This window comes from Pogoniulus pusillus, chromosome 10 (genome assembly GCF_015220805.1).
Source record: "Pogoniulus pusillus isolate bPogPus1 chromosome 10, bPogPus1.pri, whole genome shotgun sequence".
In the NCBI taxonomy this organism is placed as follows: Eukaryota; Metazoa; Chordata; class Aves; order Piciformes; family Lybiidae; genus Pogoniulus; species Pogoniulus pusillus.
In genome coordinates, this window is record NC_087273.1 from 5,061,179 (window position 1) to 5,086,975 (window position 25,797).

A 25,797-nucleotide genomic window follows, 5' to 3' on the forward strand; every position below is an offset into this window, starting at 1 on the left:
GCCAGGAAGGAAAAATAAAACTGATCCAACGGGAGACTAAAATTTCCTAGTTGCAGTGTTTCAGTGTAAAAATAGAATGTCTGCTGATGTAAATATTTAATGTAAACAGCTCACCACCAGCCAGCACTGGTCGCTGGCAGCCCAGCAGGCAGCTGTGTGCTGGCTGCATCCAAAGCAGAGAAAGCAGCAGCATAGGGAGGGGATTCTGCCCCTCTGCTCTGCTCATACCTCACCTGCACCACTGTCTCCAGTTCTGGTGCCCCCAGCACAAGGAGGACATGGAGGTGCTGGAGAAGTTCCAGAGGAGGCTATGAAGATGATCAAAGGGATGGAGAACCTCCTCTGTGGGGACAGGCTGGGAGAGTTGGGGCTGTTCAGCCTGGAGAAGAAAAAGCTTCAGGAAGACCTTAGAGCACCCTTCTGGTATCTGAAGTGGGCTCAAGGAGAGCTGTGGAGGGACTCTGACAAGGGCTGGAATGGAAGGGCCAAGGGACAATGGCTTTGAGCTGGGAGAGAGGAGATTGAGAGTAGAGTGAGTGAGAAGGAAGAAATTCTTGCTCATGAGGGTGGGGAGACACTTACACAGGTTGCCATGGAGGTTGTGGATGCCCTCTCCCTGAAGTGTTGAAGGCCAGGTTGGATGAGGCCTTGATCAACCTGACCTAGTAAGAGGTGTCCTCACTCTGCAATCCCAAGTTCTGCACCTAAATCTCAATGTCTCCACTCTCCAGAACTGCACAGACTCACAAACACTGCCCTATGCTTTCTCCTTGGGACAGAGTGCCAGAGGGGACACAAGCAAACAGGACCAACCAGAAAGCTGGAGATTTACAGCTGCAATGGCTTGGTGTCCCCATGACTGGCAGCAAGCAGGGACAGCTACAGGATTCCAGTTCTGACCAGTCATTAGATTTAATCAGCAGAACTGCCTTTGCAGAGAGGCCCTTGCAGGTCTTTAAAGCTACATCCAATTAAGCCAAGCTCACGCATAACATCAGAGAGGAAAATCACATGCTGGTGAAGGGCACTGCCCACTGCTTACTCATTAACTACAACATTCCCATGGCAGAGGCTTGGCAAACGTTTGGAGAAGCTGGACTCCCAAGCCCAGCAGATATCCATAAGTCTTAGGAGAGACATTAGAGTGCTAGATCCAAATCCTGCCCCTGTTTGCTCACGTTGTGGAAGAGCTGTGGTGTTTCCAGTGGCAGATGATGACAGTGAGAGCATGCTTCTGAAACCCAGGAATGCTGTCAATGATTTCCTCAGCTGCTGAAAGCAGGCAGGGGTCACATCTCAAGTGTACTGATTCCAAGATTCTGATTCAGTCAGAAAAAGGAAAGATCTAGGCAGAAGTTCTGCCTCCTTGTTCTGTAAGGAACAGCTTGAACGAGGCCACCTGCTGCTCTAGCTCCTACCCCAGCATCTGTGCTCAGCGAGCCAGAAGGCTTCTGCCTCTCCCACGCCACCCCTCACCACCTGAGACAAGGGCATGAAGCACAGAGGGGTGATGCTTTCCACAGAGGGCCCAGGACTGGGGACTGAAGCATCTCTTATGAGGAAAAGCTGAGAGATCAGGAGCTGAAGAGCAGGCTAAGAGGGGATCTTCTCAATGCTGATCAATAGTTAAAGGCTGAGGGGCAACAAGAGGGGGCCAGACTCTTCTCAGCAGTGCCCAGTGACAAGACAAGGGACAATGAACACAAACTGGAACCCAGGAGGTTCCACTTAAAGATGAGGAAAAGCTTTACTGTGAGGGTGCCAGAGCACTGAAACAGGCTGCCCAGAGAGGTTGTGGACTCTCCTTCTCTGAAGACATTCAAAAACATTCCTGGCCACCTTCCTGGTGACCTGCTTTATAGCAGGGCAGCTGGACTAGGTGCTGCCCAGAAGTTCCTGCCAATCCCTAGCATGCTGGAAGTCTGTGACTGTACACATGTTCTCTCAACGTGCAGCACAGGATCTCTGTCCTTCCCCACCAAGTTCTGAGTTCATGGGTACACTGACCAGTTAAGGTCAAAGAAATTGATCTCAGCTTAGGAGGTAGATGAGAATTTTAAGCAGCTCTCAAATCTACATCAGTAATTCACTGACAGTGAAAGGAATAGACTAGATCTCAAGAAGATTAGACTAGATGTTAGGAAGAAGTTACTCAGTACAGGGGTGGTGAGACTCAGGAAAAGGTTGCCCAGAGTGGCTGTAGATGCCTCCTCCTTTTGTAAACAGTCCCTCTGCAGCCTTCCTGTAGCCCTGTTCAGGTATTGGAAGGCTGCTCTAAGGTCTCCCTGCAGCCTTCTCTTCTCCAGGCTCAACAGCCTCAACTTGCAGAATCACAGATTAACCAGGTTGGAAAAGACCTCGAGTCAAGCTTATCACCTAGCACCTTCTAATTAACTAACCCCTGGCACTAAGTGCTTCATCCAGCCTCCATTTAAACACCTCCAGGGATGGGGACTCCACCACCTCCCTGGGCAGCCCATTCCAATACCAATCACTCTTTCCATGAAGATTTTTTTCCCAATGCCCAGCCTAAACCTGCCCTGGCACAGCTTGAGGCTATGTCCTCTTGTTCTGTAACTGGGTGCCTGGGAGAAAAGACCCAATCCCGCCTGGCTACAATCTCCTTTCAGGTAGCTGCAGACAGCAATGAGGTCTGCCCTGAGCCTCCACTTCTCCAGGCTGCACACCCCCAGCTCCCTCAGCCTCTCCTCACAGGGCTGTGCTCCATCCCCCTCAACAGCCTTCTCTGGACATGTTCAGGCATTCCAACATATTTCTTAAATTGAAGAGCCCAGAACTGGACACAGCACTCAAGGTGTGGCCTGACCAGTGCTGAGTACAAGGGCAGAAGGACTGCCCTGGTCCTGCTGGCCACACAACTCTCTCAGCCTGTCCCCACAGAGGAGGTTCTCCAGCCCTCTGATCATCTTCATGGCCACCTCTGGACCCTCTCCAGCAGTTCTATGTCCTTCTTGTGCTGTGGGTCCCCAGGACTGGAGGCAGTAGCGCAGATGGGATCTCAGGACAGAATCCCCACCCTGTCCTGCTGCTCTCCCTTCTTGGGATGCACCCCAGGACAAGACAGTTCTCTTGTAGCTCTTTCAGTACCTAGGCAATGGCTCTTCCTGCCAGCTTTATTTTCCACATCGTGTTTCACATCTGCTTTATGCAAGTATGGAACAGGTTTGCAGAGGGCTAGTTTTGTGGGGCTTGTAGTTTGGTAAACAACTGTCAAATGAGGCTGTGATTCTGTATGCCAATTCCTAGGGTAGCCAGCCTAATTCCATACAAGCATAGAATTCCTTCAGCTGGAAGACAACTTCAGGACCATTCAGTTCAACCTTCAACACATCTGTTACGCCGTGTTCCCTAGTGCCTTGGCCCATATGTTTCTTGAACACCTCCAGGGACAGGGACTCCACCAACTCCCTGGGCAGCCTCTGTACTCTTTCTGTCATGGCATTTTTCCTCCACACAGATACATCTGTGTCCTCCTGGCCAGTCTCTAGAAGGACAGAATGCCAGCAGCCAAGGAAGCGGTGGCCGTGGGGAGGGGCAAAGCTCTCAGTGATACTTCCCTTCGCCTGTGCAATCACGGTAAAGGCTTGACTGAACGTCCAGTTAATGTTCATCTTTCTGTTGACTCCAGTGGGACATGGACCTAGTTAAAGATGCACAACCAGCATTCTGCAGCCCTGACCTAGGGGCCTCGTGACAAGGCTCTTGAGAGAAAACATTTAGACGAGGAAAGAAAATTAGCAGCGTGGCCTCCGACTTTGTATTCTCTACCCCGAGCACTGCAGCTTCACTTGGGAGGTTGAGACACGAAGAGTTTCTGTGTCAGAACATATGGGGAAGGAGTCAACAGCTGAAGCTCCTCTTGGTGCAGCTAAGGCTGCATCCCAGGCACAGAGGCAGCTGCCTGCAAAATTCTCAGTAATTTCATTTGACTTGCAAACGTGTTCAAAGAGTTCAGTGTCTAAAGAGGGCATGGACAGCTCTGATGCACACTAACGTCTTGAAAGGTAGCAGCACACTTATACAACAGTTTGGGTTGGAAAGACCCTCTGAGATCATCCAGTCCAACCAGCAACCCAACACCACCATGGCCATTAACCAATGTCCCACAGTGCCACAGACACACCTTTCTGGAACAGCTCCAGGGATGGGGACTCTACCACCTCTCTGGGCAGCCTGTGCCAATCCCAGACCACTCTTTCTGTAAAGCCATTTGTCCCTTGTACAGACACTTCCAGGTCCTCCTGGCCAGCCTCCAGAAGGACTGAATGCCAGCACCCAGGGAAAACGCTGGCCTCGGGGTGAGGAGGAAGAGGGAGCAAACGGCTTTCAGTGATAGCTCAGCTGCAGGTGACAGCTGATACCTGCTGCAGCTCTGCAGCGAGTCCCTCACTGGCTGCCATCCCTCCTTTGAAGGCATCGCCCCTGAGTGCCTGCGCACTCACCCCTCAGAAGCAATGACGCCACCACATCACCCCTGAGGCTGCTGAGCAAGAGGACAAATGTCAGCACGGAGGAACAGTTTAGGGAGGGGCAGGAGATGAAGATTTTTAAGGTCTGACTCGATCATCTTGGAGGTCTCTCCCTACCAAAAGGATTCCATATTCCCAAGATGATTGTGTTTACAGAAGCCCCTTCTCAGGCTCCAGAACAACAGGAAAATTCAGCCCTTGCACTTGGATTCCTCTCTCCTGGATAGTTTTTAAGGTAGCACAAATATTCTCCTCTCCCTACCCCCCCTTCCCAAAGTTTTTGTCCTCATCACAGAGGTAGCTTCTCCCCGCCCAAGCCAAGCACCACAGCATCTTATCATCACTTGGCATAGCTTTCTTGGACCTGTGTTTTGTTTTCAGCTGACATATTTTGAAAGGCAGCCTCCTCTTCGCCCTCCTTCTCTGCTTCCACAGGAGTATGAGCACTGCAGAAGCAAACTGGCTTTACACAGCTCTATGCAGCAGGTGGAATGGTTAAGTGCAGGCTGCAGGGCAGCAGGATGAACTGGTAATGCAGTGCTTGAGCAGGGTAGCGCACTGAAGGGTTACATTTCACCAGCAACCTCTGAATCCAAGGACTTAAGTCTTCTGCACAGCTACACATTCATCATGTTGCTTTGCTCCCTCTTTTCTCCTCCCTCTTCCCATACAGACAAAATGCAAACCCAAACTCTTTTCCCTGCTGTTCTGCCAGGCAAACAGGCGACTCAGAGCACCACAGCTCTGATTTCTCCACTGCCCTCACTGATTTTTTTCTCTGCAATAAGCTTGTCTCAAGCCACCTCGCTGGGGCAGCCCATTCACGGGCAGTTAGGTGGAGGAGACAGCATCAGCTGGGCAGCTACAAACAAACTGAACAAAGAAGTAAATTAATCATTCCTGGAACGTTGACATCCACATTGTTTGATGCCTTTTGTTCCGGCACTCTCCTCTGCCCCTGCACACACAGAGCCCCCTTGACTTCTCCCCATCCACAGCTTGGCTAGCAAAGCAGAGCCCGACGAGGGACCTACCTTTACGGAAGCTAAAACACCTCTTAATTCTCCTGTAAGTGGTTTTAGGAAGGAAAGGAGCTGCTGCTAAGGCACCTGGGCTGCGGACTCCAGCATTCCTGTCCTCAGGCATCATCCAGGCCGGAGCCTCCGCGTCCCTGCGAGCTGCCCTTTACCAGCTGCATCCAGACAGAACGCTGCGACTGCTCATCGCTGCTGCTGCCTGCCGAGGAGTTTGTGTAACAGTGGATTTTCCTCTGGAGCTGGGAGATCTGTGCTCTTCTGGATCTTGGGTAGGGCTCCCAGTGATTTTTGTGTTCTCTTTCCCCTCGGGGAACAATTTCCTTCCGTCTCTCGATTTTCTTTGGCTTCTTTTATTTCCCAAAGCAAGACAACTGCCTATTATGCAACGTCACAACAAAAGAGTTGCGACAAAAAGCTGTATCTTCTATTCAGACAGAAATTCCTGCACAGATGGAAGGGGAGAAAGATCTTCTCCTGCCAGCAGAGACTCCAGTTCCACAGGGAAAGGTCAGCACTTCGCAGTGCGCAAGGGGAAGGAGAAGAACAATACCAAAAGGGCCACTGAGGAATCCTTCGGGACGCAACGCTCCTTGCTGGCTCCCTTTATCTCTGCAGCTGAGCGGCAAAACCAGCAGCACCTTCGCCCCGAAGGCTCCCTGTCCATAGCAGACTCCTCTCCAAGGCCTTTCATGCACCCAGCCTCCTCTCTGATGCTCTCTTGCGCTTCTCGCCTCGTTCTGTCGCCTCTGAACTAGCAGAAGCCCTCACGGGAGGAGTGCATCAGCTGTGGAGGCAGCACAGCTCTGCCGGCAGGATCCTGGAGAGCTGCTGAGGAACTGATGCCCACGCACAGGGGTGCTCTGCTGGCTGCCACCGCCCGTGCCAGCCCCACAGGTGCGGCAGGTGCGGGGAGAGGGCAGAGGAGCTGCGGCTGCGGCGCGGGTTTGGCTGCTCCGCCGGCTGGCTGGGAGCTGATTTCAGGCAGCAGCTCAGGAGCAAGCAGTCTGTGCCTGGCTCCCGCGGGAGCTGCCAGACCTGACACTGCTGCCCCTGCTAAAAATGCTCACACTCCTTCTTCTCGCCTCCTCTCTCCCTCCCTCCCTCCCTCTTAGCTGCCAGCTCTGCAGTTAAAGCCCAGGCCTTTCCCTCCTGTAAAAAATTGCCTTTTTAATCTAATCAGGAAAGGAATTCCATGTGCAAACAGGCATTACATGCCCTGCCTCATCTACATCTCGTTTCCCTTTCAGGACTTTTTTCCACAGTCACCTTATTCACTGGGTGCAAGACCTAGCTGCTTCTGAGCACCTTAGCAGATTCCCACCTGCATTCCCCCTCCTGCCTTCTCCTTCCAGCACAAGTTAACAAATAACAATTAATGATCTGGTTAATCATTTACAGAGCTCCTTGCTCTGGTACCAGGAGTCCTTTCCCACTGCCAGACAAACTTTAAATATTAGTGGCTCTCCGAGGCTCAGACAGGTCTGGTACTGGTGTGTACACACACACACACAGCTTGTTTACAATGCCCAGGACTAAAGCACTTCAGTGCGTTACTCCAAGCAGCACTTGACTTGCAGGATGTCAGACTGCTGTGGTTTACCATCTAGAGATGAAATTTAGGAAGGTAATATAGAATTATAGACTCATAGAACAGGCTGGGTTGAAAGGGACCTTTAAAGGCCATCAAGCCCAAACTCCTTGCAGTCAGAAGCAACATCCCCAACTAGATCAGGTTGGTCAGAGCTCCATCAAGCCTATCTTGAGTATCTTTGAGGATGGGGCCTCCAGCACCTCTCTGGGCAACCTGTGGCAGTGCTTCACTGCCCTCTAAGTAAAGAGTTTCCTAACGTTAAATATGAAACTGAGCTCTTGATTAATTAGCTGTCAGAAATCATTTTATGTTGGAGGTCATTACTTGTTGCTGGCTGTCCATCCTCCTGTGCCTGCAACTTTCCATTATCCTGTTTATAGTTAATGTAGTAGATAAAAAGATTTGTAAGTTCAGTGGCCACAGCTTACAAAGGCAGACTCTTGGACAGCTTAAAGCAGAAGTGACCTTCTTTAGAAGGGTCAGCCTCTTGCAGCAGCTGTAGCAACATCCATGTAGCAAGAGATAATACAAATGGGAGTGTTTCTGGCCATACCTAATTACAGAGCAGTAAATGGAACTTAATGAGACTTGTTCAGATAGCTCAGACTAACAACATAAGTAACAAGCAGTTAATAAAGTGAGGGACATGACAAAACCACTCTTCTTTTTAGCCTAGAGTAGAACAGCATGAGGGGGGATTTCATCAATGCTGATCAATACTTCAAAGGTGAGTGTCAGGAGGATGGGACCAGGCTTTGTTCAGTGGTGCCCAGTGACAGGACAAGGGGCAAGAGAACAAACTGGAACATCAGAAGTTCCATCTGAACATGAGGAGGAACTTCTGTAATGTAAGGGTGAGGGAGCACTGAAGCAGGCTGCCCAGAGAGGTGGTGGAGTCTCTTATCTTTGGAGACATTGAAAACCCACCTGGATGTGTTCCTGTGTGACCTTCTTTAGGTGATCCTGCCTTGGCAGGGGGATTGTACTCATTGATGTGTAAAGGTCCCTTCCAGCCCCTACCATTGTGTGATTCTGTGTCATGGTGACACATTCCAGGATACTCATTTTGCCTTGTTATTCATGATCAAACCTTCTTTGCAAACAAGAAATCCCAAATCATGTTCCATTTTCTCTTATGGTCTGCAGGGAGTTAACTGTTTGCTTTCCAATCCAAACAACCCCAAGTCAGAGCATTTGCTCAAGAAATCCAACAGGCAAACCAAAAAGAAGTGTTTTAACTACAAAGGATAAGGACTTGGTTTATGCAAAGCAGCATGCAAAGACTTGAGGGAGGTATTTCCCTTATTAGCTGGCATTAAATCCTCCTGTACCAATGATAGTGTCCTGAGATACTCAGGGTGGTTGGAAGGATTCCCAGCTGTATACCAGAAATAACTCTTGCCCTATAAAAGCAAATGAGGGACTGGTGAAGATTGTTGAGGGTCAAGACTCAGGAGATTTGGTTTCTATTCACAGATGTATGCATGGAATTGGGCTAGAAATGGAGTTTTACCTAATCTCAGCTTCTCGTCTGCAAAGTGTAGGCACTTGTCCACTTGCAGAAGAACTCCAAGGTTGCCTTTCCTTTCTCTGCCACAGAAAGATACTGCAGTGCTGGAAGCCAAGTGCAAAACCCCACAAAGATAGTCCTCAAAGAACTCAGTTCTGTAATATCTCTAACTTAAACATCACCGCAGCAGCCTGAGTTGCTCTAGACTGGAGCGAGAGATCCCTGAGGATCCCTGCTTTATGAAGAGAAAGTTGGGGGTGAGCATATTTCCTGCTCTAGAAATGAGCAGATTTCATAGAATCAGCCAGGTTGGAAGAGGCCTCCAAGCTCAGCCAGTCCAGCCTAGCACCCAGCCCAAGCCAGTCAACCAGACCATGGCACTAAGTGCCTCAGCCAGGCTTTTCCTGAACACCTTCAGGGATGGTGACTCCACCACCTCCCTGGGCAGCCCATTCCAATGCCAATCACTCTCTCTGACAACAACTTCCTAACAACATCCAGCCTAGACCTCCCCGTCACAACTTCACACTGTGTCCCCTTCTGTTGCTGGTTACCCGGCAAAAGAGACCCAACTCCACCTGGCTACAGCCTCCCTTCAGGTAGTTGTAGAGAGCAATGAGGTCTGCCCTGAGCCTCCTCTTCTGCAGGCTGCACATCCCCAGCTCCCTCAGCCTCTCCTCACAGGGCTGTGCTCCAGGCCCCTCACCAGCTTCGTTGCCCTTCTCTGGACACCTTCCAGCATCTCAGCATCTCTCTTGTATTGAGGAGCCCAGAATTGGACACAGGACTCAAAGTGTGGCCTGAGCAGTATTGAGTACAGGGGAAAAATAACCTCCCTTGTCCTACTGGCCACACTGTTCCTGATACAGGATTTCTCACCTAGCCTTTCACTTCATGGATGTGGGGGCTCATTTTCTGCTTTGGTTTTATTTCAGTATCCTCCTATAGGACCTACATGCCCAGATCCAGGACCATGTCAGCTTATTTACATTGTAGAGTCAGATCTCAGTGAGATCACTGCTTAGCATCACCTTTCTAGGGCATACCTCCCCAGGAAGAGCCAAAGGGAAGACAGTCAAATCTGAAGAGGTGCCAGGCAGGCCATAGCTGGCCAAGTCCCTCAGCACAGCTCAGCCCAGCAGCGGAGCCAAAGCCTTCTCCTAAGAACTGTGTGAGCAGAGTGCAGCACAAAGGAAGATGGGTGTCTTACAAGAAAACATCCATTTAAAATGATAGTTTCATAGAATCATGGAATTAATTTGGGTGGAAAAGCTCTTTAAGTTCATCCAGTCCAACCATCAACTTAACCTGACCGTGGCCACCAAACCATGTCCCCAAGTGCCATGGCCACACATTTCTTGAACACCTCTGGGGACAGGGACTCCATCACCTCCCTGGGCAGCCTGTGCCAATGTCTGACCACTCTTTCTGTGAAAAAACCTTTCCTACTGCCCAGTATAAACCTAGCCTGGCACAGCTTTAGGTCACTCCCTCTTGTTCTACTGCTAATTACCTGTGAGAAGAGACCAGCACCAACGCTTAAAGCCAGGTGCTTGAACCCTCCTAATGGAAACATGCCTGAGAGCTTCATTATGAGTGAACACAGGGATTCACAGAATCACAGAATGGCTTGAGTTAGAAGGGACCTTCAAGATCATCCAGTTCCAAATTCCATGCCATGGGCAGGGACACCTCTCACTAGAGCAGGTTGTTCAAGGGCTCATTCAACCTGGCCTTGAACATCTCCAGGGAGATGAACCCAACTTTTACTGAAAGATCTAGATCCTTCTCTTCCTCTTCACTTCAAAACTCTGGCTGTGACTGAGACACCACAGAAGAGCCCTTACATGTCTTTGTGCACCTGGGAGCCTTACATGTTCCCTTCCTGACTCACCTCCTCCAAATGGTGCCCAGATGACCCTGCGAATGGATTTCACCCAGTCCTCCATGTCATTCTGGGTGCTGGCCATGAGAAGGTAAGTCTCATGATTAGCTGTCATCCGCTCTCGGTCTCCTCCTGCAAGAGAAGATAATTGCACTTAGAAAGCCTTTTGCTCTCCTGCCTGGTCAGGAGTGACAGAGCAGCTCCATGGCCAGCAGACACTGATCGCCGCAGCGCAGTGCTCATCGTCAGACACGGTGTGAAAAGAAGGTCCTGGAAGTACATTCCCCACTAGGCAGTGAGAAGCTGCCATGCTTCCAAAAGGAAATGAGAGGATAAATGTCAGCAGTAAACAAAACCAGCCCCATGCTGGTCCAAGAAGCAGGAGGGCAGGCACTGATCTGAAACTCGATCTGCTCACTGGAAATTGTGCAGCAGCTATTGTAGCACAGCAGGGACAAGCAAGGCAGAGAGGGATCACAGAACCCCAGATGGGTTGGGTGGGACGGGACCTTAAAGAGCATCTAGTTCTAACCCCCCTGCCATGGGCAGGAACACTTCCCACCAGCCTAGCTTGCTCAAGGCTTCATCCAACATGGTCTTGAACAGCTCCAGGGAGGGGGCAGCCACAACCTCCCTGGACAACCTGTGCCAGTGTCTCACCACCCTCACTCTAAGGTGAGGTGTTCAGGGCCAGGTTGGATGAAGCCTTGTGAAAGGTGAGCTAGTGGGAGGTATCCCCACGCATAGCAGGGGAGGTTGGAACTGGATGTTTAAGGTCCCTTCTGAGCCAAACCATTCTAAGTGTCTACTTATCTAAACAAAATCTCTACTAGATTCCCTCATGGGTATGAATTCCTCTAAAGCAGAATGACCTTTAAGGTCTCTTCCCACCCAAACCATTCTGTGACTCCACTTTGAACAGGTCACATTTCTCTTCCTGCCCATTCTGGCACTACCAACAGCTTGCAGGTTTCTAAGTGCTCCTTCCTGCCTCCTTCAGGGACTCAGTACCTACAGCCTGCTGCTGGGCTTCCAGCTCAGCACAGCCTGTGACCACTCAGCCCCACGCTGGGTGCAGCTTTGTGCCCCCAGCCAGCAATGCTTTGAGACAAGAGAGGGGAGGGATTGTAAGAACTCCTGCCAGCAACTAGGGAAAACAACCTCAATTAAAAGATGGAGAGGCCAGCTCCTGCAGGGATCCTCTCCTCAGGGGAAAAGAAAGGCAACAGCCTGCCCTTGCTCCTGCACCAGCACACCACACACTAGGAAAAGCATGAAGAGGAGGTGACTGAATTTAAGGGTGATTGTGTTCTGAGGCCCAAGGCCTCTCCTGCTTTTTACTGTCCATCAGTGAGAAGTGCAAGCTCAGACGCTCTGTGCTCAGCCGTGGAGGGAAGACAGGTGAGAAGGTTTGTCTTGGTAGGCTCTTCCTGCCTAACCCAACACCTTTCTCTTACCTCAGCAGACTCAGGCTGAACTACAAATAAAACATCACAGAATGGTAGGGGTTGGAAGGCACCTCTGGAGATCATCCAGTCCAACCCAACTGCCAGAGCAAGGTCACCTAGAGAAGGTCCCATAGGAACACATCCAGCTGGGTTTGGAATGTCTCCAGTGAAGGACACTCCACAACCTCTCTGGGCAGCCTGCTCCAGGGCTCCCTCACCCTTAAATCACAGAAATTCCTCCTCATGATCGATGGAACTTCTGAATGTGCCAGTTTGAAGCTAGCTAGAATGTTTTGGTGAGAAGGACTAGATTACAGGCTGTGAAAGGAAACAATGGTGATGTCTACTTCCCTCAGAGGCTTGCTGAGATGTATAGGAACAAGAAATAAAAACACAGATAACCACTCTCACTGGGGCTGCTGGCTGAGCTGCTTCTTATTCTTTAACCTCACCCTCCACTTTGGACTAATCCACTTTGCTTCCTAACCCCCTGGCCAAACCCCCATTCTTCCTTGGGACTGGGGTAAGGTTGAGAGAGGGGTGGGGGGAAGGTGTAGGGGCGGCTGAGAGCCCCTCCTGGGGTCTCAGATTTCTGGGAGGGGAGTTGTGTTTCTGTATTACCTTTTACCTTGTCTATTTCTGTCTATAACTGTACATACTGTAAATACCTGCTTGTATATTGTGCTAGCTGTAAATAATAAGCTTCATTCAACTTCCAGAGCTGGCTGAGTCTAGTCTGGGTGATTTCCAAAGTGTGGGGGGGTGGGGAACACCCAAACCATCACATTGAGCTTCCAGTTTGTGCCCATGGCCCCTTGTCCTGTCACTGGCTACCACTGAACAGAGCCTGGTCCCATCCTCCTGACACCCACCCTTGATGTACTGATCAGCATGGATGAGATCCTCCTCAGGCTGCTCTTCTCCAGGCTAAACATCCCCAGCTCTCTCAGCCTTTCCTCACAAGAAACATTCCAAGTGCCCTCAGCATCTTGTGCTTGTCCTTTCCAGAGCATCTTGGCTTTCCTGCAAACAGTATTTCCAGCACTCTTGAGAATGGAATGCAGAAGGATTAAATTCATACCAACTGCTTTAAAAGAGAATTTTTTTCTCCCAGAAGGAACATCAAAATCTAGGATTAATCTGACTTTTCTGAGCTCAGAATGCCATGGCCAACCTCAAAAGAATATCCACACTTCAACAAGAAGGAAAAAAAATCAAAGTGGGGGGGGGGCAAACTTCTCTGCTCCCTCCTGCATTTCTCTTTACCACAGTCTCTGAAAGCCCAGCTCTCAGCTTGGGAACTGAGAGATGGTGAAAGGCAGGCTGGAATTACAGCAGAACCCACTGTGTGTCTTTACAAACATCCTCTTGCTTGGAGGCTTTGCATTTGTTTCCTGAGAGTTTCAATTTCCCAGGAAAATGCTAAATAGCACAATTTTAGCTTTCTGATGTTTCAGATGAAGCCACGGAGCACACCTCCACGTGGTTAATCAAAGGGCAATTCCTGGCTACTCATCACCTCACCAAAAATCAAGCCATAGTACTGCCAAAAATAAAAGGGGGAAGAATTTCTTCTTCATGTCTCATTTGAATCCTGCTTCTTCCAGCTCAAAGCCATTGTATCTCATCCTGTCACTCCACAGCTTCATCAAAAGTCCCTCCTCAGCTCTCCTGAAGCCCCTTCAGGTACTGGAAGGCTGCTCTAAGGTCTCCTGGGAGACTTCTCTCCAGGCTGAACTGCCCCAACTCCCTCAGCCTGTCTCCAGTTCAATGAGACAGGAGCTAACTGCCATATGCAAAGCAAATTGCCAAAGAGAGAGCTGAAGCTCAGCACAAGATGATCTCACTTATCTCAAGGAGCAGGGGATTTTAGTCATCAGTTCAGGACATTGGTTCCGCAGCTCATCTGAACAGAGCCATCCCCAGGAACATTGCTCCTCGTGGCACCATTTTAGGCTATTAGCTCAATATGAACTCAGACAGAAGGGTACCACTTGATGTATTATCAGCTCAGCTCTCCAGCTCTTGAAATGGCTCAGAGATTTCCAGTTCAAGTGCAGCTTTCTTCGAGAGCCACCAAACACCAGTTATCTGCAAGGCATAAACACTGCTTGGTGTTTTGGAAACCTCCACACCTTGCAATAGACCAGATGCAGCCAAGAACAAGCAGAAACCTTATTTCACAGGCTCACAGGATGTCAGGGCTTGGAAGGGACCCAAAGAGATCATCAAGCCCAATCCCTCTGCCAGAGCAGACCACACAATCCAGCTCAGGTCACAAAGGCATGCATCCAGACAGGCCTTGAAAGGCTCCTGAGAAGGAGACTCCACAGCCTCTCCAGGCAGCCTGTGCCAGTGCTCTGAGACCCTTACAGTAAAGAAGTTCCCCCTTGTGTTGAGCTGGAACCCCCTGTGCTGCAGCTTACATGCACTGCTTCTTGTTATTTCAGCTTTCTTTTGTTACGTGTATGCCACAGACAAACATGGTGATGATGTGGTGCCCACTGCCCCTCTCCATCATGAGTGCAGATTGGTCCCAAAGAGCATTGACTTCTAAATGCACTGACCGCAGGGAGCTCGGACAAGATGACCTTTAAGGGTCACCTCCAACCTGATGAATTCTGTGATTCATTCTGTGCCACAATCTGATGTGGAAACCTTTTCTGTCATGAATGCTGAAGACACAGCCAGCAGGTGCCCCCAGCCCACACAGAAGACATTTTGAGAACAGGAATAACAGTGCTAAGATAAGATGTAAGTCAGTAAGAGAGAAGTATTTGCCAGCAAATTTATCACCAAGACCTCTTATTCCAAATGCAACAGGAACTGCAGAACCCCACATCCTGCTGTGCATGGAAGGTGCCACCAAGTGATTCTTTTTGGGAGAGTGACTCTGGTATCACAGAAAAATTCCCTCAGTATCAGTGGCACAGCTTGAGCTGAAAGCTTGTGAGAGAGCCAGCTCTGGTCATGTTTCCCACGTAATTTCTAGAAATTCAAGTGTCTGATAGGGGCACAAACTGTCTGATCCTTATCCAAGATGAACTGCTGAGCCCTCCTGAAGTGTGCCAAGGCACTCAGCACAGGAAGAGAGGAAGGCTGTCCTCAGAAGCAGAGTGTTCCTACGTGACACACTCAGTGGAAGGGCACAGCTGTGCTTCCAGGACCCGAGCAGGAACACAGGACTACAGAATCCTTTCTATCAGACGAAACACCCCCACCTCTCTCAGCTGCTCCTCCTCAGCCCTGCTCTCCAGACCCTTCCCCAGCTTTGTTGCCCTTCTCTGGACCTGCTCCACCATGTCCCTTAGGAATTTATTCCAATGTTTAATGGCTTGAATGGTGAAAACAAAATCTGGCATCTAGCCCAATGATAAATCTCATCCCACTGACCTGAGCCTATTGACCCAGCCTGTCCAGGCCCCTTTGCAGAGCCTTCCTACCCTCAAGCAGAACAACACATCCACCCAAACTGGTATCATCTGCAAATGCACTGAAGATGCCTCAATCCCCTCATGCAGATCACTGATAAAGGCATTAAAGAGGACTGGTCCCAGCACTGAGCCCTGGGGAACATCACTGGTGACCAACCACCAACTGGAGTGAACTCCATTCCCCACCACTCTCTGGGCCAGTTTTTAATGGTACAATTAGACCCAAGCAGTGAACAACTCTCAGGGAAGTGAATGACTGCACTAACCCAAATCTCCCTGTGTGCTCTTGCAGCACAGGCACAGCTCCCAGCAGAGTGCCTTAAATAACTCCATGAACTCCAAGGAACCAAGGCTGCAATTAAACCAACTCATAGCAAAGTCTACCCTGCAGGACTGCTGAGACCATTTCTGCAGCCTAATAGCTTTGCTTCCCAAAATAGATTTTGCTTAGCCATCAGACTAAGCTCAAAGATCTCTCTTCTGAACCTTCGAGGGTAAACCACATGCCTGTGCCAAAATACACACCAAGCTCCTATGTCTGGAGGCAGATTTGTCACCAGAGAGGCTGGGCCACTGAGCTGCTTCAGTAACTGCTTCTCAGCGAGGCCTGAGTATGATGCCCTCAACACAGAAAGGACATAGACTTGACAGAGCAGATCCAGAGGAGGGCCAAGAAGGTGATCAGGCGGCTGGAGCAGCTCTGCTACGACAACAGGCTAAAGGAGCTGGGGGTGCTCAGCCTGGAGAAGAATGTTCTAGAGAGACCTATAGTGGCCTTTCAGTACCTGGAGGGGGCTACAAGAAGGCTGTAGAGAGACTGCAAAGGCCTGCAGGGACAGCACGAAGGCAATGGCTTCAAATCAAAGAAGAACAGATTTAGATTGGATGTAAGGAACAAGTTCTGCACCAGAAGGGTGCTGGAACACCGCAACAGGTTGAGGCTGGACTGGGCTGTGGGTAACCTGATCTAGTGGAGGATGTCCCTGCTGAGTGCAGGAGGGTTGGACTGGATGAGCTCTGGAGGTCACTTCCAACCCAGACCATTCTGTGATTGGATAATGTCTAACAGCTCTGCTCCACTGTGCAGTGATAAAGAGAAGTGTATTTACACATGAATAGATGAAGAAGAATCACAACTTGTTGGTGGAGTAAAATCCCCAAACACCCATCTAGGCATAAAAACCTGGGGCTTCCAAAGCATTGTCCTCAGCACTGGTCAGGCTCTGCATTGAGTACTGGGTTTGATTTGGGACTTCTTGCTCCAAGGACATTTTTGTGCTGGAGCAGGTCCAGAGAAGGGCAACAAAGTGGGAAAGGGCCTGGAGAACAGGGCTGGGGAGGAGCAGCTGAGGGAGCTGGGGTTTAGCCTTGAGAAGAGGAGGCTGAGGGGGAGACCTGATTGCTCTCTACAACTCCCTGAAGGGAGGTGGGAGTGAGGTGGGGGTTGGGCTCTTCTGCCTAACATCAGGTGATAGGAGGAGAAGAAATGCCCCCAAGTTGCACCAGAAAAGGTTTATGGTTGGATAATTAAAAGACACTTCTTGACCGAAAGGATTCCAAAGCAAAGGCTGACCAGGATGGTTGAATGCCTATCCCTGAAGGCAGAGACGTGGTGCTGAGGGCTATGGTTGAGCCCCAGCCTTGACAGAGTTAGAGAATGGTTGGATTTGATCATCTTAAAGGGCTTTTTCAACTAAAATGATTCTATGATTCAAAAACGTTCCAGAAATCAGGAAAACTGATTCATGCTGCTCTTGAAACCTAAGTCCTCATAGGGGAAAAAAGTCACCTAATTCTTAGCTAAAATGGGGACAAAGCTTCCATGTTTAGAACACAATAAGACAAACTAATTATTTCTTTGAATCCAAAGGATCTCAAGGGTGATTTGAGGTTGGTTTGTTTCATTATTGGCCACAGACACCAAGCAAGCAGGCAGGCAGGAGAAGTTACCTTTGGTGATGTGGCTACAAGGTGTCCTGACACACACAGCTCAAAAGAACAGCATGCTTGGGGCTCTTCCTCTGGAACTGTTAAGCCTTTAGTCACAGGTTCACAGACTCCCAGAATGGCAGCTTGGAAGGGACCACAAGGAACATCTGGATACAACCCATCTAGGTCACAGCAGAGTTGCAGTGAGCTGGCCCAGCACCCTGGCAAGCTGAGTGCCAAACTGTCCTATGGAGGGGATTCACAGTATCACAGTATCACAGTATCACCAAGGTTGGAAGAGACCTCACAGATCATCAAGTCCAACCCTTTACCACAGTGCCCAAGGCTAGACCATGGCACCAAGTGCCACATCCAACCTTGCCTTGAACTGCCCCAGGGACGACGACTCCACCACCTCCCCGGGCAGCCCATTCCAGTGTCCAATGACTCTCTCAGGGAAGAACTTTCTCCTCACCTCCAGCCTAAATTTCCCCTGGCGCAGCCTGAGGCTGTGTCCTCTCGTTCTGGAGCTGGCCACCTGAGAGAAGAGAGCAACCTCCCCCTGGCCACAACCACCCTTCAGGTAGTTGTAGACAGCAATAAGGTCACCCCTGAGCCTCCTCTGCTTCCCTTGGGAAGTGATTCCAGTGTCTGGTTGTGCTCATGGGGAAACCTTTTCTTCTGGAGCCCAAATGGAATCCCCCCTGCAGTAACTTGTCCTCATCGCCCTGTGCCATGGGACTCCTTGGCCAAAGGGAGTCTCCATCCTCCTGGCAGCCACTGTTGGGTGGTTTCAGCTTTCAGGTCAGCCTGCACATGGCCCTGTCCTTGTCTGCAATGCTCTGCTGCACACAAAGGGCTGCCTCAGTTTACAGCACAGAGAGGCTCCTAAGCTTCTGCCAAGGAATGCCAGATGATGAGAAAAGGTGGTCAAAGTTGTTTAAGTTCAGCCTTTACATGGACAGTGAGAGAGAAAGCAGCAAGATATTCATGGAACAGTAACTACCTTGCTAGGGCTCAGTCTGCAGGTGGTTTGAAAGGAGACTAAACAATTAACACTGACTTCAGCAAGAGGCTGAGAAAGCAGCCAGGGCTTATCAAGCCCTGTTAATCTTGTGGCAGAAAAGCACAATCAAACTCTCATTTCACCTCCTGTTTAACTCATTGTTTTCTCCCTAATTATTTTTTTCCCCTCCTACGTGCTTCAGTGTCCCAAATTCTTCATCCTTGTTTGTATTTTTTTATCCATCATTCTGCCTTGTTTTGCTCCTCAGAAAGAGGTGCACAACAGATACTCTGCCAGTGATGATCTGTGAAATGCACTGGTAGACTTTGTGAAGCCTGCCTGGGAATACAAACAGATAGTCTGAAAGCTGCTTTCATAGCACTGTTTCAGTTGGAAAAGCTCTCTAGGATTGTTCACTCCAACCAGCAATCCAACCCCACCATGGCCTCTAAACCATGGCCCCAGGTGCCACAGCCACACTTTTCTTGACCACCTCCAGGGATGGGGACTCCACCACCTCCCTGGGCAACCTCTTCCAATCCCAGACCACTCATACAGCAAAGAAATGTTTTCTCATCTCCAACCTAACCCTCCCCTGCCACAATTTCAGGCCATTGCCTCTCCTTCTGTCACTTGATACTAAGGAGAAGAGACTGATCCCCCCCCACCTCATCATATGCTCCCCTTCCTCTCCAAACACCTCCATCTGTGTATGCACCCAAGGCTGCTGGGATCCATGCCACACCAGATGACCACGGGCCATTACTTTCATTCCATGAATCATTACATCCAGCAGCTGCTGTTTCTTTGGGAACTTCCTTGGTGTGCATGTTTGCTGGAGCGAAAAGAAAGCACTTCCCAGCCTTGTGAAGGGGCAAGAAGCAAGCAAAGAGAAGAAGGAAAACCTGCAACCATATGAGAAAGGTGATGCATATGATCTGTGCTGGACATCAGGAGAAAGTTCTGCACAGAGTGATGAAATCCTGGAACAGGTTGCCCATGGAGACATTTGAGGTCAAATCTGATGTGCTCCTGGGCAGCCTGATCTAAGTGGAGGTGTCCCTGCTCACTGCAGGGGAGTTGGACAAGGTGACATGAGAGGGTCCCTTCCTACCTGCTGCATTCAGTGATTCCAAGTGACAGAGGAAGGTCTGAGGAGCTGTCAGAGAGGGAGGAACAAACCTTCAAGTGAGAGAGAAGGTGGTATCTGCAGAGCAGGAAGCCTCAGACAGCAACCCTCATCTCTGCCAGAGGCAGAGAAGGTTTACTCTGAGCAGCCTACCCACCTGCTCTGCCAGAGTGCTGTGCAGAGAGGTCCTGCATGAAGGGCAGCCCAAACAAAACCCAGCAGACGTGGGAATGCCTCTGATTTCAGATGCTTTCTAATCTGCTGTGCTTTATCCCTGCAGCAAACACAACTGTGTGCTCAGTAACTCCACACAAGCTCCAGCCACCTTTTCTATCCTTAGAATCTGCTTAGTGCTCCTGACCTCAGGGGTCTGAAGAAGTAACCCCTAACTGGCAAGGCTATCACCTGTGGAGAGGGTACACAAAGGGCTGTGTTTGTCCCGAGATAGGATTTCAGGAATGACCTCTGGGGATGGGATAATGGGTGCAAGTTTCAGCTCTGAGCAGCAGATACTGGACAAGGACACAAATAGCCTGTAAAAGCCAAGGGAAAGGAGGGTGGCAGTGGGGTCTGGGCTCTTCCTATTTAGGCTCCAGACATCTGAAGTGCCTTGGGACTCCCCATGCAGCAAACATGGCCCTCAGGTTGACTCTGGATTAACATTTCATGTACATAGGTGTGCTCCTGTAAACAGCCAGAATGGAACAACTCATTCCATTAGCTGCTTTAACCCAGATACCCTATAACAGAATTACAGAATGGTAGGGGCTGAAAGAGACCTCTGGAGATCATCAGGTCCAATCCTCCTGCCAAGGCAGGGTCACCTAGACAAGGTCACATAGTGACACATCCAGGTGGGACACAGGAACATGTCCAGATAGCTCTGGGACCTCTCCAGAGAGGAAGACTCCAAAATCTCTCTGGGCAGCCTGCTCCAGGGCTCTGTCACTCTTCCATTAAAGAAGATGAAACTTCTGATCTTCTGTTTGTGCCCACTGCCCCTTGTCCTGTCACTGGTCACCACTGAACAAAGCCTGGCCCCATTCTCCTGACACCCACTCCTGAAACACTGATGAGGTCCCCTCCAGGATGCTCTTTTCCAGGCTAACAGCCCAAACTCTCTCAGCCTTTCCTCACAGAGCTGTTCCAGTGCCCTCAGCATCTTTGGTTGCCCTTTGCTGTGCCTTCTCCTGTCCTTGAAGTGGGGAGCCCAGAAGTGGACGCAGTGCTCCAGATGTGGCTAACCAAACCACTTGCAATACCAATTTCTTTCACCTTTACTATTGCATTACTTTCCCCAGTCCCAACCAAGCACTTTGAACTCTACCATCCACCTGTGGCACACTCATCCCTCCATCATGCAATGAAAAACTCCACCTTGCACAAGAACCAGCAGATCCACACAGCCCAGTTGTGTTGCATCCGGAAAGAGGCACCAGCTGCAGCTGGAGAAGACCATCTGGTGAACAAGAGGTTGGCCAGGAATCACAGAACCATAGAATCAACCAGGCTGGAAGAGACCTCCAAGATCATACAGTCCAACCTAGCACCCAGCCCTATCCAGTCAACCAGACCATGGCACTAAGTGCCTCAGCCAGGCTTGGCTTAAACACCTCCAGGGACAGCAACTCCACCACCTCCCTGGGCAGCCCATTCCAATGCAAATCACTCTCTCTGACAACTTCCTCCTAACAGCCAGCCTAGACCTCCCCTGCCACAACTTCACACTCTGTCCCCACTGTTCTGTTGCTGCTTGCCTGGCAGAAGAGCCCAACCCCACCTGGCTACAGCCTCTCTTCAGGTAGTTGTAGACAGCAATGAGCTCTGCCCTGAGCCTCCTCTGCTGCAGGCTGCACACCCCCAGCTCCCTCAGGCTCTCCTTATAGGGTTGGTGTTCCAGGCCCCTCATCAGTTTCATCGCCCTTCTCTGGGCACCTTCCAGCACCTCAACATCTCTGTTGAATTGAGGGCCCAGAACTGCACTCAGGCTGTAGCCTGAGCAGTGTTCCTAGAATGTACTAAGATGCACTAAGAAGAGTGTGGCCAACAGGTCTAGGAAAGTTTTTCTCTCCACCTGTTCTGCCCTGGTGAGGTTTCCTCTCAAATATTGCATCCAGTTCTGGGCTCCCCAGTTGAAGAAGGACAAGGAACTACTGGAGAGTCCAGCAGACAGCTGCTAAGGTGCTGACTGGAGTGGAACCTCTACCTTAGAAGGAAGAGACCTGGCACTGTTTAGGCTGGAGAAGAGCAGTCTGAGAGAGGTTCTCACCAGTGCTGATCAATACCCAAAAAGCAAACATCAGGAGGATGAGGTTGGGCTCTTAGTGGTGTTTAGGGACAGGACAAGGAGCAGTGGACACAAACTGGAACACAGGAGGTTCCACATAAGGAAGAAATTCCTCCCTTTGAGGCTGGCAGAGCACGGGAAGAGGCTGTCCAGAGAGGCTGTGGAGTCCCTGTCTCTGAAAGCATTCTGCAGTTGTGATCCCAAGGTGACTTACTCAAGGTGACTTCAGGCTGGGAGTAGGTTAGGTGATCTTCAGAGGTCCCTGCCAGCCCCTACCATTCTGGGATTGTGTGATTCATCCAGCTCCACTTAGCAAGCAAATCCTGGCCTCGTGCACCAATTTCAGTTCTCTGAAGATGCAGCCCCACGCAGAGCTCATTACAGTGATTCCCTCCTGAAGCAATGAGGTGTTGGATGCACTTGGTAAGTAATGCAATAGATAATGGCTGTATTCTAATGGGGTGCAGATGGAGAGCAAGCAGTGGGGAGAACAATCATCTAAGACATCCTGCTCCAGCTGCTCTGCATTTTGGACAGTGTCAATTCCAGTCCATTAATCCAGGGGTCCCACTCTTTTGTTACTCCACCACCCCTCCTATCCCATCTTTCATGGGCCACAGGTACCAAAACAATCATGGAATCAGAGAACTGTTTTGTTTGGAAGAGAGCACTAAGATCATCGAGTCCAACTGGCAACCTAACACTACCATGGCCACTAAAGCATGCCCCAAAATACCATGGCCATTAAACCATGTCCTCAGTTGCCCTGGCCACGGGCTCCTTTTACACCTGCAGGTATTAGGACTCCAGCACCTCCCTGGGCAGCCTGTGCCAATCCCTGACCACTCTGGCAGCAAAGAAATCTTTCCTCATCTTCAACCTAACCCTCCCCTGGCACAATTTCATGCCATTTCCTCTCATTCTATCCCCTGACACCAGGGAGAAGAGCCCAATTCCATCCCCCCACAATGGCTATCCAGGCTTCTGTGCATGCATCCCCTTCCCTGTCTGCCAGGGTGAGACAGCTGCAGCACTGACACATCTGACAAATGCCTTTATTTTCCTTTGCTAAGCTTTGAAACAAGGCCTCCAGCCCACTGTGAGCTGCCTCAGCAAGACCTGTGAAGGAGAGCTTGTTTGCAAAACAAACCAAATTCCTCAGGGACACCACCAACTGGAACAGAACCTCACAGACAGTGACAGCCAATCTCTCTCAGAGGTGGTACCAGAGCCAGCTGAGCTCCTCTGATAGCATTTATTTATTACTTAGTTCTTTTACAGTAGTGTGGGCTGCATCCAAAGCAACATGGGCAGCAGGCTGAAGGATGGGATTTCCACTACTTCACTCCCCTAAGATCCCCACCCTCAGTGCTGTGTCCAGCTCTGGAGTCCCCAACACAAAAAGGACATGGAACTGCTAGAGCAGGCCACAAAGATGATCAGAGGGCTGGAGAACCTCTGCTGCAGGGACAGAGTGGGAGAGTTGAGGCTGTTCAGCCTGGAGAAGAGAAGGCTCTGGGAAGACCTTAGAGCAGCCTGCCAGTACCTGAAGGAGCTACAGGAGAGCTGGGGAGGGACTTCTGAGAAGGGCTTGGAGTGATGGATTCAAACTGGAAGAAGCTGGATTCAGATGAGACATGAGGAAGCAATTCTTCCTCATGAGGGTAGTGAGGCACTGGAACAGGTTGCCCAGAAAAGTTGTGGAGGCTCCAAGTCTGGAAGTGTTCAAGGCCACATTGGATGGGGCCTTGAGAGCAGCCTGGTCTAGAAGGAGGTGTCCCTGTCCACAGCAGGGCACTGAAACTAGATGATCTTCAGGGTCCCTTCCAACCCAAATCATTCTGAGATGAATTCCTGTGCAGACTACCCTGGGTGATCCTGCTTTGGCAGGGGTGTTGGACTTGATGATCTCTGGATGTCACTTCCAACCTCTAATGGTCTATGATTCTGATAGTGAGCTTTGAGCACACAGGTAGGGAAAGCAGCCAGGCACCGAGGCTGTAGTGCCAGAGGTTGGCCACTTCCAGGCTTTCCTCAGGAACTGCTGTGGGAAGATTCCAGGCTCACACCTTCAGCAGATTCTCATTCTCATGCAACTGGGCTCTCTGAAAACACTAAAAATGTAGTTACTGTACAACATTTCTGCAGAGAACTGCACTGCAGAGCTATCCTAGAGCAGTTACTGTTATCCTTTGCCAAGTGGTACTGCTATGAATCAAGAGAACAGCATGGTAGGGGCTGGAGATAAATGTCCCTATGTGAGCTTCAGCAGCTCACTTTGTCACTTCTCAGGAGTTGCAGCTTTGAGCCTCTTACTGGACTTAGTCTCAAGATGAATTGCTCCAACCTCTTCCCACTGCCACAGCATGGCTTATGAGTAGTCCAGCACACCTCTAGAAGCTTTACAGACCTTGCAAACCAGTTCACTTTGGTCCTTCCTCTTATCAGACCTCCTTGTGTGGCTCTCACAGAGACCCTTGGGAAATGCTGCTTGGGGCTCAGGTCATGAGCAGCCTCCCAGCAGCACAAGAGGTTATTTTGCTTTTGGCTTTGATACCCACAGAATTCACCTGAAGTTTCTGGCAAAACATGCATCTTTATAAACTGCCTCTCTGTCTCCCCTCACTGCAAGGGGCAAAGGAGGCTTAGGATCAAAGGAAGACAGAAAAGGCTATCAGCAGCCTACCAAACCTGCTTAAAGCCATGTAAACAACAGCTCTGACCTTGGAAGCACTTGAAACAAAATCACATCTTCTTATCTCATTCCCAGCATGGGTATCTGATTAGCCAGAAGGACACCTAGCATGGCAAGAAAGCAATGCCCTCACTACACACAGCAAAACCCTGCCTGCAGACAACAAACTGACCTGGGAGTGAGTGCACCAAGAGTAAATTCACAGGAGCTAATTCATGAAAGGAGGTGGTGGAGTTCTCAGAGGCAGCTGCCTCTAGATGCCATCTTAGTACCTGAGATTAGGCCAATTTGCTTTCCAGCTTTACAAATCTGTGTCCTGCTGCAGAAGTCATTTTTAAAGGTGTAGTTAGCCTTGAAAATGCAATTTTGCCTTGGGTGAGGAAGAGGAAGGATGGAATGGTCAAAGCTGTTCCTGCAGGCTGAAAGGGACCACACTGGAAGGTAAAGGGGAGAGACCAATGCCAGGGCTGTGCTAGCAATATTCAATTCCATTAGAGAAGAGCTTCACTAGTAGACTATGCTTGGAATAAACTAATTCTATCCAATATAGAGGGTCAGAAAAGGAATTGGGAGGTTTGTGTCATCTGCATCAGAAACTCAAATTGTTTCTTTGCATTAAGAGTTTCTTCACAGCCAGCTGAGCAAAATGAGAAATTTCATTCTGGGGCTAAGATGCAGGTCTGGGAATTGAACCACAGCTGTCATCTAAACCACTTTGCTGGCTATTTTGGCTGTGTGAATTTGTCTTTTTTGGAGGAATGAAATGCTCTCCATTTCAGCTACCCCACTGCATGCGGTATCAGTGATAGAACAAACTTCCTCAGGCCAAAATCCCTGCTGCAAAGAGCAGTGGGTTGAGGACAAAAGAAGGATTTGCAGCAGCCAACCAACCTAAGCAAACCCTCTCTGAGGACAAACCATGCTGGAACTGTTCCCAGGCGCATTCAGACCTTCCAGTACCTGAGGGGGGCTCTAGGAGAGCTGGGGAGGGACTTTTGACAAGGGATGGGAGTGTCAGGACGAGGGACAATTGCTTTGAGCTGGGAGAGTGGAGATTGAGAGCGGAGATGAGGAAGAAATTCTTCCAAGTGAGGGTGGGAAGACACTGGAACAGGCTGCCCTGGGAGATTCTGGATGCCCCCTGCCTGGAGGTGTTCAAGGCCAGGTTGGATGAGGCCTCGCGCAAGCTGTGCTGGTGGGAGGTATTGAAAGCAAATCTTGCTTTTTCTGACCTGGGCAAGCACAGAGAGGCTTTAACAAAGCAGCCAAACACATTCCCCACACCTCATGCCATTTGCTCTGTATTCATTCTGTGAGCTGTTAATTCAAGGGCAAGAGAGGAGCTGATCCTGCCCA

At 50.0% G+C, this 25,797-nt stretch overlaps 1 protein-coding gene across 10 annotated transcripts in view; it reads right to left on the bottom strand.

Annotated features, from left to right (window-relative positions):
- The window catches only part of ARHGAP24 (Rho GTPase activating protein 24), a 184,241-nt gene that overhangs the window by 20,189 nt on the left and 138,255 nt on the right, over window positions 1–25,797 (bottom strand). For 8 of the 10 annotated variants that reach the window (XM_064149592.1, XM_064149591.1, XM_064149590.1 and 5 more), the window contains one exon: window positions 10,523–10,645. In XM_064149592.1, coding sequence (XP_064005662.1) covers window positions 10,523–10,645 — 123 coding nt within the window. Of the gene's footprint in view, window positions 1–5,524; window positions 6,467–10,522; window positions 10,646–25,797 lie in introns of those variants that run through there. The other 2 variants (XM_064149593.1, XM_064149596.1) reach the window with 2 other exon arrangements.